The sequence below is a fragment of the Parasteatoda tepidariorum genome, chromosome 11, assembly GCF_982258835.1.
Source record: "Parasteatoda tepidariorum strain Cologne lab strain chromosome 11, Ptep-v5.0, whole genome shotgun sequence".
Classification (NCBI taxonomy): Eukaryota; Metazoa; Arthropoda; class Arachnida; order Araneae; family Theridiidae; genus Parasteatoda; species Parasteatoda tepidariorum.
Genome location: NC_141765.1, coordinates 292,368 through 306,635, shown reverse-complemented (window position 1 = coordinate 306,635; position 14,268 = coordinate 292,368). Strand labels below are relative to the sequence as shown.

The 14,268-nt window shown below is 32.3% G+C and overlaps 3 protein-coding genes across 8 annotated transcripts in view; 2 read left to right on the top strand and 1 right to left on the bottom strand.

Moving 5' to 3' along the window:
- LOC107445131 (SEC14-like protein 2) overlaps window positions 1-14,268 on the bottom strand; it is a 151,290-nt gene that overhangs the window by 98,806 nt on the left and 38,216 nt on the right. The window contains exon 1 of one of the 6 annotated variants that reach the window (XM_087154937.1): window positions 8,141-8,292. The exons of 4 other annotated variants lie outside the window; for them this stretch is intronic. The gene's annotated coding sequence lies outside the window, so the exon portion shown is untranslated. Of the gene's footprint in view, window positions 1-8,140; window positions 8,293-14,268 lie in introns of those variants that run through there. One more of the 6 variants, XM_087154931.1, reaches the window with a different exon arrangement.
- LOC147801141 (uncharacterized) lies at window positions 2,978-3,595 on the top strand. The gene has a single exon (XM_087155103.1). The coding sequence runs from the start codon at window positions 2,978-2,980 to the stop codon at window positions 3,593-3,595; it is 618 nt and encodes a 205-aa protein (XP_087011229.1).
- Window positions 3,820-4,527, top strand: LOC139427003 (uncharacterized). Its single transcript, XM_071187281.1, has one exon. It carries the CDS (start codon window positions 3,820-3,822, stop codon window positions 4,525-4,527), a length of 708 nt encoding a protein of 235 aa, XP_071043382.1.

Below are 14,268 nucleotides of genomic sequence, written 5' to 3'. Positions count from 1 at the left end.
ATTCAAGCATTTTTTTAAAGATTCGCATGGATATTTCTTTCTGACTTAAAATGATTACCTTTATTCAATCGGTTCCTATTTTTTTAAGTGCAAAGGAAAAAAAGAAGAAAAAAAGTGAACAAATTCTGACACTAAGAGTAGTGCAGAGTTTTTTAATGTTACTTTTTAATTTTACGTCATCTATTATGAACATTCATTGATTGTTAGACGGTTTAATTTCTAAACTTGCACATTTTTAAAGCAATTAATTTCTTTTATTATTTGAATTTTCTGAAAAAAATGAAGCGCTTAAACTTATTAACTCTGATTTTAAAAGAAGATAAAACTTTTGCTGAAAATAGAAATAGTTCACGTTATCTGTGCCGGAGAAATATTAAATATCTTTGCTTTTATTTTTAACTTTTTGTTTGAAACTGAAAGCAAGTTACCGCAACTAGGATGAAATTTAAAACCATTAACAAAGATTTTTATCAGCCCCCATCAAACCTTAAATTATGCTTTTGCTTAAATTACGTTTTCTTACTCGTATTTCAATATAACCTGTATAGTTTTTCTCACCATTTGTTAAAAAAATAATTCTAATAGTTTTTTTATAAGCGAATTTATTTTTTTATTAATAACCAATTTACTATGTATCATAAATTTATAGACGAGTTATTTATTTATAAAACATTGTACAACAATAATTTTCCGGGAGTGCGCAACACACCATCTTCTCCTAAACAAGAGACTTCTCTTTTTATTTTTCTAAGTGTGAAGTCTGATTTAAAATTTCGCCTTTTTTTAAATTTAAAAGGCACCTGTCATTAATCTATTCATTACCTCGGTTCACATAAGTGGACCTTCGTTTCTTAGCTTCTAAAAACACGCTATTAGAAAATTTATAGTTTTACTTTCACTGAATTCGTAGATATTTAAGCTTTCTCGGGATTCCAATAGATGTAGAACATAAGTTATTTGGGTAGACATTGGTAATCCACATGAACAGAAGTGATTTTTGAAGAATGAAGGTAAATCCACATGCTCGAAAATTTAACTAATTTTAAATATTTTTTAATTTAGTTATTCTGAAAACAATTTTATCTTTTGACTTAATAGCTCTGTGACTTGTATGAAGCTTTTGAATTTGCAATTACTTAATATTTAAAAATAATATAGTCAAGAACATGCAGGTCCACGTAAGTGTACCGTGGTACGTATGGTGAAATTTATGACAGCGTAATAGTCAAGTGAAATCGCATAGTACTATAAGTATTAAATTTTATGTCTATTTAATAATTATAATTAATAACATTTGCTTTTTTTTTAAATAGTCATTTTTCCCTATTGTTGCTACTACTTGCAAAAAAATATATAATTTTTAATCAAAATGTTTTTTTCCTATTTTTTCATCTCTGTTGCGTCGTAAATGTGGGTTCATTCGAAATGTTAACAAGATTCAAGCAATGGTCACACCAGAACTTCCAGGGGGGAAGAATTCTCTCTTCCCCGGTGGGACGCCATAGTTGTTGTAGTTCATTTACGTCGCACCAGAGCTGGCACCCCCGCTTCAGTAGCCCGACGACCAGCACGCGAAGTCGAGCACTTTACGGTAAAACAGTTTAACGCGGACCAATACCGCACACCCACTCGCAGACTAATCCAAGTGATCACCTACCCGCACACTGACCGTAGCCAGTGATGTCACAGTATATATATACATACACTGGTGTGCAAAAATTAAGGACGAAGTGGTTTTTCGAATGTAAGTTTGTACAGCAGTGTTTGTTGAAAATCGATAAAAATCATATCATAGGATCCTCAAAATGAAAGAATATAAGAAAGGTAAACAACTTGCAAAAAAAAAAAAAAATCCACATGAACAATAAAAAACTTTAGTGAAATATAGGCTTAAAACACAATTTACAAATGACCGAAACGTCCATTTCACACCGGATTGGCAAGGAAATTCTAGCCTTTCGTACGGGATACGATCACCTCTGACTGCTAGTCTGTCCATGCTTAGGATCAAGTTGTCAAGAAGCTCTTGAGGAATTGCTGTCCATTTCTCTTGTAGTGCTAATCGCAGCTGCGAAATTGTTGCTGGGGACGTGCTGCGAAGCTCCTCCCTAGAGTGTGCCACATGTGCTCAATAAAATATGTATTACAAATTTTAATAACTTGAATATGGTCTCAGTCCTTGCAGATGAGAATGTTTCAACCCAAAAGTATTTTAGGTTAGAAAAACTGAAACCCATGCCATTGAAAAGCAGAACTAACTCAAGGTGATTCAATTTGGTAGACTAAAAAGACGAATTATTACAATCTATATAGATATACATACAGTAACGGGCTTTAAAGAGACATAGGGAGGCCACTGGAGCCACCATATCATTTATGAATTATAAATGCTTGTTTTAGAGTTATTCTTAGAAAATGGATCCGCGCTTTACTCTAGTATTTATGTGAAAATTCATTTCAATTTTTATTTCGAATTGTAATGAAAGAATAACCCACCGTTAGACGATTCTAAAAGGCATACAAAATATTTTATTAGAATAACGCGAACGATTTTTTTAAAATTTACATAAAACATGTTGTTCGGCCTTAAATTCAGCTTACGCCATCACTAGAGGGCGCTATTATTCATGTCCTATTTTTCTATTAATTTTGTTGTTCAGTGTGTGTGTAAACAAAGAAGAATAAAGTTATGTTTAGAAGCGCGTGCTGTTCCTTGTCTCGTCTCATCATCGAATTGGTCCGTCCTAGCCCCAGTATATAATTTTTAAGAAGCTATTCAGAGGAAGAAATTGCATGCGAAAATCATTTTAAAGAAACATTTTCTCGGGACTCCACTGGCAGATTTGCTGTCAATTTTCTTTTTCGTGAATCATCTGCAGAACTTGGTTCATCTCGAAATTTTGCTATTCATCGTTAGCAACAAATTGAACGTAGGTTTGTCAAAAATCAGTCACTTTCTAAGCAGTATCATAAATTCATGCAAGATTATTTAGATCTCGGGCACATGGAATTAATACCAGAAACGGACATAGACATTCCAGCCACATCTAGTTTTTATCTCCCTCATCATCCAGTTCCAAACAAAATCGGGGATAAATTCCGTGTTGTTTTTTATGGTTCTGCAAAATCTTCAACAGGTGTTTCACTTAATGACGAATTGATGGTAGGACCGCAGTTGCAAGATGACTTAACAACATTGCTCATAAGATTTAGAACACATAAAATTGCTCTAACAGCAGACATTGAGAAAATGTACAGACAGGTTATTTTGAAGGACTCTGATTTTCAAAGAATCGCATGGTGTAACTCACCTTTTGAGCCAATTCAAGATTATCGACTCACTAGAATCGCCTATGGCACAGCTTCTGCGCTTTATCTTGCTACAAAATGTCTTCAACAACTAGCAACAGAAGCAGATAATTTTCCTTTGGTCTCCAATGCAGTTATGAAAGACTTTTATGTAGACGATTTAATGTCTGGAGCTGAAACACTCAGTAAAGCTCATGAATTACAAACACAATTAATGCAAATGTTATCAAGCGCAGGATTCAGTCTGAGGAAATGGGCATCAAACAGCAATGAATTTTTGAATTAATTGATGCAGACTTGTGCTTGAAAAATACATCCCTTGACATAGACAGTGACAATATCATAAAGACTTTAGTTCTTTGGAATCCAGCAGACGATGTGTTCATTTTCAAAGTTTCTCCAACATCCTTTGAAGATACCTTGACAAAACGCCTACTTCTTTCTACTATTGCCTGAACATTCGACCCTCTAGGTTGGTTGGCACCTATTTCAATTAAATACAAGCTAATTATGCAAGAACTGTGGAAACATAAATTGCAGTGGGATGAAACGATCTCTCCAAATATCTCACAAGAGTGGACAAAGCTTGCAGAAGATATGATGCTAGTAAAAGACATCAAAATACCAAGGCTCTTGTCACGTAACAAGCAATTTCAATTATTTGGCTTCAGCGACGCTTCAGAAAAGGCTTACGCGGCTGTCATATACTGTCGCTCAGTGCTAGATGATAAACAAATCAGTGTTCAACTTGTTGTCTCCAAAACAAGAGTTGCACCACTAAAGAATGAATCTCTTCCAAGAGTAAAACTAAGTGGAGCTTTGCTTCTAGTAAAGCTGATGAAATTTACGTGCAGTGCATTAAATATTCCAATATCCCAATCTCACTTCTATACAGATTCAACTATCGTTCTTTCTTGGTTGGGATCGCCATCCAGCCGATGGAAAACCTTTGTTGCCAACAGAGTAGCAAAAATCCAAAGCTTATCTTCCCCAAATCAGTGGCATCACATTAGTGGTGATACAAATCCAGCAGATATCGCAACCTGTGGTGTGTCATCATCAACATTATTCACATCTCAGTGGTTTAGTAGTCCAACATTTCTGTATCAACCGATTTCTTTCCTAACAAATATGCTCATATCTCAAATGTGTAAGCCTATGCCTGAAGAAAGAGTGTGTACTGTGCAGTCAATTGCCTACTATCAGCCATTCATCTGAAGCAAATGAATTGATAAACTAATTCTCCTTTTTCTCTAAACTTAAACGTATAACAGCATATTGTTTAGGATTCATTCACAATTGCAGAAACTCCCAAAGTAAGGTAACTGGTTTTGTAAAAACTGATGAACTTAATAATGCTATGAATGTATTGATTAAATTAGTTCAATCTGTTGAGTTTAATAGTGAGATCAATGCTTTTCAAAAAATCAACCCTTATCTTGCAAAAGCAAAATTTTATCTCTCAATTCCTTTTTGGATCATTCAGGTATTCTCAGGGTGGGAGGTCGCTTGCGACATGCAAATATCGGATACGACCAAAAACATCCGATCTTACTGCCAAAAAGGCATGTCTTAACTGATCTCATTATTAGACATTATCATCAAAATTTATTACATGCTAGTGCTCAACTTGTACAATCTTCTATTCAGGAAATTTTTTGGATCATGGGTGCTAGAGATATTATCAGACATATAATTACAAAATGTGTTAAATGTTGTAGAATTAGAGCATCTGTCACTAACCAAATGATGAGTGATTTGCCATCCAGTCGAATTTCACCAGCTCTTACATTCTTACGATGTGGAGTTGATTATCCAGACCCGTTCCAAATTAAAGCAGCTAAAGGACGGGGCTCTAAAACATTCAAGGCATATATAGCTCTTTTTATTTGCTTTACAACAGGAGCTATCCATTTAGAGTAGGTCACTGATCTTTCTGCAGGTGCCTTCATTGCAGCTCTAAAGCGATTTATTTCTCGTAGGGGTAAATGTAGCGACATATACAGTGACTGCGGTCCAATTTTAATGGAGCTAAGCGCAAACTAATGGAATATGAAAGACTAGCAAAATCAAAGGGTTATAATCAAAATGTTGACAAATTTTTGTCTGATATGGGTATACGTTGGCATCTAAATGTGCCCGGCGCTCCTCACATGGGCCTATGGGAAGCGGGCATTAAATCCACGAAATATCATTTAAAACGGGTTGTGGGTGATATCAAATTAACACACGAAGAATTTGAGACCCTCTTAGCCTAGATCGAAGCTTGTCTCAATTCACGACCTTTAACTGCCTTATCTTGTGACCCTAACGACCTATCGGCCTTAACACCAGGTTATTTTATAATCGGAAGATCATTAACAAGCATTCCCGAACCAAATTACACCGAATTTAACATTTCTTATCTTACAAGATGGCAGATAATCCAAAAAATGGGGCAGCAGTTTTGAAACGTTGGCACAAAGAATATTTGTGTAGACTGCAACAACGACCAAAATGGCTTTTGCCAACTAAAAACATCGAAGTTAATGATTTGTGTTTGTTAAAAGATGATAATCTGCCACCTACCAAGTGGAAAATGTGCAGAGTAGTCCAATTACACACCGGTATTGACAATCATGTTCGAGTTGTAACTGTTAGAACATCAGATGGCATATTTAAAGGAAATGTAACAAAATTGTGTCTTTTACCAAAATAAGCAGAAATTTGTACAAAAAAATGTCTTTATGTAAGTGTATTCATGTAAACAGTTCATTTAATGTCTTATTGCATTCGTATCACATTTAAGAATTTTGAAATAGTATTTCCAGGCGGGCGGCTTGTTATTGTTAATTTACGTCGCACTAGAGCTGCACAATGGGCTATTGGCGACCGTCTGGGAAACATCCCGGAGGATGATCCGAAGACATGCCATCACAATTTTAATCCTCTGCAGAGGGGGTGGCACCCCCGCTTCGGTAGCCCGACGACCTGCGCGCGTAGTCGAGCACTTTACGGTAGCACAGTTTAACGAGGACCAATACCGTACACCCTCGGTCCCTACGCAGACTGATCCAAGTGGTCACCCACCCGCACACTGACCGTAGCCAGTGATGCTTGACTTCGGTGATCTGCTGGTAACCGTGTCTTAACGATCAGTCCACTGCGGAACTCAAGACGGGCGGCATGTTCGGCCTTAAATTCAGTTTGCCTCATCACTAGAGGGCGCTATTATTCATGTTCTATTTTTCTATTAATTTTGTTGTTCAGTGTGTGTGTAAACAAAGAGGAATAAAGTTATGTTTAGAAGCGCGTGCTGTTCCTTGTCTCGTCTCATCACATGTAGTACGATATTTGTTTATCCATCATATTTAAACTATTATTTAAGAAAATAAAAATAACAACAAAATAATATTAATTTGCTAAACTTCAAATATTAAGCATAAGTAAGCCTAGTCAGATGAAATCTTGAAAACGCGTTAGCGGAATGCACTTATTTCTAAAGAATAGGAACTGAACATATTTATCATCAAATCCCACGGAAAACTAATATGGGACAAAACTGAAAATCTACAAAAGAGTTACGCTTAAATAAGTATAAGTCAAACAGAATTTCATTGCTGTTGAAAAGTCCTGAATATCACTAATTACCTTTTTAATAAAAATAATATGCATAATAAACTTTTATGCAAAAGCAGATTTTTTTTTTCGTCTTTTGGCTCACAAATTTTGATCTTTAAATGAGTTGTATAAATAAATGTAACTTCAAAATCCCTTGGGGTTTATCTTTACTGTTAAAATATGTTTATGATCATGTTAATCATTACATACATAATTGAACATAAATGCTTTGTAATATGAAGTTTAGTTACTGTTAAATGAACCAGAAATGAATAAAATTCGCAAATGAATTAAAATTCATTTATGTAAAAATCGTCAAATAATAAAAGTTAATTTCAAGAAATGCGTATGTATACAGAAAACAAGCCCGTCAGTTGATTCCTTCAAATATACAAAGAATGCATCATGATCCCGCAGAATACTTAAATAAACAAAGTATATTTACTGTACAAAATTGTTCAACTTACAAAACAATTTTGTTTAGAACAACACTTTATTCACTAATAAATGCTTAGTTTATAATTGATCAATAAAAAGAGAATCATTACATACATAATTGAACATAAATGCTTTGTAATATGAAGTTTAGTTACTGTTAAATGAACCAGAAATGAATAAAATTCGCAAATGAATTAAAATTCATTTATGTAAAAATCGTCAAATAATAAGAGTTAATTTCAAGAAATGCGTATGTATACAGAAAACAAGCCCGTCAGTTGATTCCTTCAAATATACAAAGAATGCATCATGATCCCGCAGAATACTTAAATAAACAAAGTATATTTACTGTACAAAATTGTTCAACTTACAAAACAATTTTGTTTAGAACAACACTTTATTCACTAATAAATGCTTAGTTTATAATTGATCAATAAAAAGAGAAAATTCGCAATTAATAAAAATGTTACATATAAAAACTGCTTCCTATTACTCATTGCTTTTATTTATCCAACTTTTGATTATATATTTTTGATAAAATAATACATGAAACGATATTTTTTAGGGTATAAATTATTTTATATCAGCAAGCCACGTATAATGTATTTTCTAAGTTAATGTACACATAAATCATCGGGAAATAAAAATTTCTTATTTTTCCCAAATTTAATCATAAAACTTTGGATACGCCCCTCGTTTATGTTATAAGATGGAATAAGCATATAAGAGGGAAAAAGCAATAACCTCTCATTTTAAACAATGAAAGAAAGATGAGTAAAAATTACAAACTTACCAATCTAATAGGACAAAACTGTTTAACGACAGAAAACCGCTCTTCGCAAGAGATAAATCACTCTCATCAACTTATAATAAACAAATGACGCAATTTCTCTGGATAAATACGTCACTTCCTTTCACCATTTTTTTTCACCTTTTCAATACAACTTCTGTTTTTTTGTTGTCTGTCAGTTACTTCTTTCAGAAACATAAGGAGTAATCTAGGCGTAGGGTTACTAAGGACTTTTTGAGATTCGATTACGGCATAATCGTTAAATTTGACTGTCTTAATTTCACATAAAAATCTGCAGGTCATTCCTTTAAATTGGAACATATCATCAAAATTTATGCAAGTAATTTTAAACAGATTTCAAGTTTTTATAAATGATCAGTCTCTGTTTGTTTTGAGACCAACAAAAGCTTTTAAATTCAGATTTTTTTTTAAACATTTAAATTAATATTTAGTAATTAATTAATTAGAAAATATTTTTATTACTGATAAAAATATTTTCTTAGCATGGATGTATTTCTACATTTTATGTGATTACTATGCAATGGTTATTAAAAAAAATATAAATAAAGAGTATAAATATTATGACTTGCTTATGTCTGTAAGCTGCCAATAATTCTACGAAATTAATGTTACTACCTGTTTTTTAATCTGATTATTGATTTTAGCACAACATGAACTTGACATTAATTATTATTATTATTTTTTATTAAAAAAACAGCTGATTTTGTATTAGAAGAATTGCAAAGGTGATGTCAAATATATTCTGCACTTTTTGAATAAAAATATTTTAACAAAAAATTATTTTAAGACTGAAGTTTATCCATCAAAGAAAGAAAAAAGCCACAGTTTCAGTGCCTTACACTTGAAGCAAAGTTATAATTTTAAACAGAACAAATCAACGTTTCGTAAAGAATTATCTGGTATTTAGAATGAACAAATAACTAAAAGCAATTTTTACAAAAATTGCCAACTTGGCGAGATTTTTCCACCTAGAGCAGGGTTTCTTAACCTGTGGTTCATGAACCCCTAAGGGGTCCATGAGTCACATTTTGGGGGTCCGCTAACTACTCCTAATTTTTAAAACGTTTGGAAGCCTACCCATTGCTTGTAAAGGGATCTATGGAAGCTATAATTCTGTTTGCTACGGTGTATCTTCGCGAAGAGGGATTTTCCACGCTCGTGACAATAAAAACAAAACATCGTATCGATCGAATCGAAAACATCGAAAACTATCCCCCAATTCAATTTGTTAATTAAGGAAAAGCAGCAGCAATCTTCACATTAAAAATTTTAGTTATAAAAATTTTTTATGCTATTAAAATAATAAAATTAAATGTTTTCTAATTATGGATGTCTTTTTGCAATTATTTTTTTCACAGGGGGTGGTCCGTGACTTCTTAAAAAATTTTAAAAGGGGTCCATTATACCAAAAAGGTTAAGAAACACTGACCTAGAGGAAAGTTATAAAAAGGAATAATTCTACATTTTTTGCAAATTTTATGATCTCAGATGATGCAGCATAGGAGTAACTTTTTAAATAAACGCTTTTCACTGCCACAAAACTGGCTTTTCTGCAGTTATGCTCAATTTTCAGATTTACCAACAAAAGGCTAAAGATAAACTTAACAAACTCACAGTAGTTATAGCATAATATTCATTTTTAAGTGTTATCTGTCAGAGTCATCTAAAAACAGTCTTAAAATCGACGAATAATTCTCACTTTTTTGAGCCTAGACAATGAAAAGCTTTGGTGTAATCTTCTAAATACTGAAAAATATATCACAAATTCTTTTCATTTTAACAAAACAGTGGCTTTCTTTTCTTGACATTTTGCCCCGTTTTCATAATTAGAACAAGGCGAGCGCCTAAAATTAGGCAAATCGTACACTAAAAAGGTATGGATAGCTGTTAAAAATTCACACTTATCGAAAATAACGTGGAATTTTATAAGAGAACTGGGGGGGGGGGGCAGAAAAATTTGTCTTCGTGGAGGACTTTTTGATGAAATTAACCAAATTTGCGTTTTAATGGAGAGGAAAACCACGAAACCTACCCCGGTTAGCCCGATGGCAAGGGACTCTATCCCATGATTCGTTTACTACTGAGGATATTTTACGTCGATACTGTGGTAGGTGCGAGCCGAGAGCGAAATCGCATCGATCAGTCATCGCTGGGATTCGAATCATAGAGTTGAAATACTGGGGTAGAGAGAGTGGAATAACCCCCAACCCATGGACAAGAAGAAGTCACGTGACTGCAGCCTAAACTTGCGGTTGACTGAGACCGATTCTATTCCCGTCCATTCGTTTAACATTGCGATCGTCTGATGCAATTAACAGTCTGTCGTTTCAATTCAGAAATAAGAATGGTACAAAAGTCCTGAGCATTTTGCTGCACGGAGAAGTTTTCTAGGGACTGTCCGATAACTTTTTACAAGAAAGGGCGACATTTTTTTTCACTTTTCCTATTTTAAAATTTTTCCGATACTCAGTCATGCTCTGATGCTTTATTTTACTAGTATATTAAAGTGTAGAATTAGCTTGATTTAGTGCAACAAATTCAGAAAACATAACATAGAAGTGGCTAAGTTGTATAGGAGTAAATTAGTGCAGTGTACTAGCATGTGATGGATTGGTATGGAATAAACTGTTCAGACGGCCAAGGCTAACAGCTGGCTGAGGTGCAAAGATTTAACATCCTGAACCTTTCTTGTAAAATTTCAACTGCTTTTACCTTTGTATAGATCGTATATATTTTATTTGCTAGCTGGCAAAAAGATGTAGTTTTAAATGCGTTTACTATTTTTAAGAAAATTACATTTTTTATGGAGGGGCATTGTAATTTTCCTAATGTCTATAAAATGATTAAGGTTTTTTAATTTGTAAAATAAAATATTTTTAACTGTTACTTTTTAAGTTACTGGTTTTCTGTATAAAAATTATTAAATATATATTGACCTATAATAGTTGCATAAATTTACCTCATAAAAAGTTGCATAAATTGCAATTTCTATCACAATAAAAGAAAGGTTTTTTAATTATACGTTCGTTATTAGTTTCAATCTACATTTAGTACAAAGTAAAAATTCTAATTATTTTCTCTTTTATTTAAGTACTTTTTGCTTAAATTTCAAAAGCTTTTCTACTAGTCACTTTGTGTGTACAGTCCGCAAAAAAAAAAAAACGATATCACCCTGAATAACTTTCGTTCTAATGATCGGATTTTCACGAACTATGTGTCAATCTTAATGGTTCCGGGGGGTGACCTCAAATATGCTAATTAATTAGTGCTAACTATTAATTAAGTTACGAAATCAGACACAAAAACGTACTTTCTCTGAATAAACATATAATTTTTTTTGCATATTTGGATTCCTTATCTTCAAAATATACGGGGTAGCCGCAATCTGGGAAATGTGGTCCCCATAGTTTGATCAGGAGAGCGATTCAAAGTTTGGACCCCTTAATGTTAATTTCGTTTTTTGCGTTTTCAGTCATATTTTGAAAACTAATGAAGCAATTCAAAAAAAATTTCACCCACTCATAAAACTCATTTACCCAAAGATAATTTCATGAAAAAAATAATTTTTGATAATTATTTATTATTTTTTAATTAAAGTGAGGATGAAAAAATTTTGAATTATAAGGTAGGGGTTTTTTTATACCATTTTAATCCACATATTTTTTAACTGAAAAGTCTAAAGTTTCTATTGTTTTTATTTATTAGAAGATGAGAAAAATTAAAATTAATTATTTAAAAAATAATAATTTGGTGACAATGAAGAAATTATTTAATGGGGCGATTAATATTAAAATGTGATAAACTTACAAGGAACTTTGCTTAGCGCGAGTGGCGTAAAATTTCATTCATATTTTTTTCGCTAATAATTGCTTGCTAATCTTTTTATTTTTTTTAAAACTATGAAATAAGATATTTCTTTTTTAGTCGTCTAAAATTCTATTTGCAATTTTGTAAAGAAATTTAAATCAAACATTTTAATCAACGAGTGTCGAATTTTATAAAAGCATGCTTGTGATAGAATATGACTATACACCAGATTTTGCCTATTTAATGTGATTATTTTTTTCCTCAATAACTGACACATTTTCTATAATATACATACGTATGAATAGATTTGGAATCAATCATTTCTATCAATTATTCATATTTATCAATTTCTTGAATATATTTTTTATAAATATTAATAAAAATACGTAGTCAACATTTTTAAGCATCTCTCACATCATTGCAAATTTCTCAACATCTTATATATCGTCTTAATCTTAAAAGTAATTTTTTAATCACCTGTCCGGAAGTGCTTCGCAGAACTATTTTACCAACTATTTAATTAAATTTTAACATTTTTAAAAATCTTATTCTTTACCCTACTACGTTTATTATTTCATCAAGAAACATTATTGTAGGATATACCGGGTAAATGTATACCAGGCAGTGGCACTTGACCTTAAAAAAACATCAGTGTAGGATATACCGGGTAAATGTATACCGGGCTGTAGCACTTAATTAGACCTAGTATATATTTCAGACATTTACCAAAGGTCTAGTCATACTAGTTCTAGTTAATTGCCACCGCCCGGTATACATTTGCCTGGTATACCAGACACTGATGTTTTTTTAAGGTCAAGTGTCACTGCCTGGTATAAATTTGCCCGGTATATCCTACAACGTTTTGTTAAGGTTCAGTCTCATTGCCCGATATATATTAGCCTGAAGCCTGATACTCCAAACACTGATGTTTCTTCTAATCTATCGTCAGTAAGTATTACAATATCGAATAAATGTAATTATATCCACGAATAAATTAATATCAAATCAGATGTAATAAATATTTCGGACATTCACCAAAGCGACTATGTGATTGTCAACATTCACCGGTGAAAGTCAAGAACCACCGATTTCGGTCATTCGCAGTAGTAACATGCACATCATTAATATAACATAATGACCTCATCAGTATGTTTTTTTCATATTTTGCCTAAATAACATTTGTCATTCTATAGAATGCCTAGGGAAAGTATGTAATACCTCTCATATTTCATACTTTGCCTAAAAACATCCGGCATTGTATAGAATGCTTAGGCATTCTATTCAATACCGGCGTTTCATACTTTGCCGGTAACATATGTAAGAAAACAAAAATAATCATAGTAGCAGTATTTGGTGGTAAATGTAGCTGTAATCGTATTTGAAGAATTATGCTGTGCGACATTTTATGGTGAATTTGCGAATGTAAGTTTTAGAATGTATTGAAAGATGAGGATGGTATTTGCTTATCATCTTTATTCAAAGAAAGCCTTGTAACCTAAATAACTAGCAGAATGAAGCGATTTTTTAAACAATGATTCTTACAATATGCAACATATTATTTCAATATCTTATTCTTAAACATAACATATTTCAGTGTTTTTAAAATACTACTAAACATTCAGCAATTCCTTGAGTTACAGAAAAAAGAAATATGGTAAATTATAGAAAACCTTGTGAATGCGCATTAGAATTACTATACAATATACATTTTATTTTTCAAGCACTTTTTTTCCTTCAAACTTTCTTGCCTAGAACACTCGATTAAATCTGTAAAAATGATTATCCCTAAAATTTTGTATATAGCCATAATAAGTAATGTTAATTTGATTTTAGTATGAAATCCTCGAATTTTTATAGCAAAAACAACATAATCTAAATAATATCAGATAGAAAGTTCATGTATTTAAATTCTAAAAACTTATAAAATCATATAATAATTTTTAAATCGATTCAAATTTTCTTTTCAAAGGAGATTAAAATAAAAAAAAATTTGCTTTTTGGACAGAAATTAGCTTAAAAATTGCCTATATCCTAGAAACTTTGAGATATTTTCTATTAACTTTGAGATATTTTCTATTAACTTTGAGATATTTCTATTAAATAAAATTTTTTTTTACAGTCAGAAATTGGTTGCTTAGCAACCTAGTGAAATTAAGTCTTCTTCTTTTGAATTAGTCAATGGGTTACCTTAAAATATTAATTTGCGCTGGCGACTTTTATTGGCGGTTTTCTGGACTATCGCCAAATATATAAACCTTTTTTGTGACCCAATTTAAGACCCAATTTTTTCAAAATTTTGTCTC

What these genes read in the sequence shown, in the direction of transcription:
- LOC147801141 (XM_087155103.1), top strand. Translation starts at nt 2,978, where the DNA reads ATGCAAGATTATTTAGATCTCGGGCACATGGAATTAATACCAGAAACG.
- LOC139427003 (XM_071187281.1), top strand. Translation starts at nt 3,820, where the DNA reads ATGCAAGAACTGTGGAAACATAAATTGCAGTGGGATGAAACGATCTCT.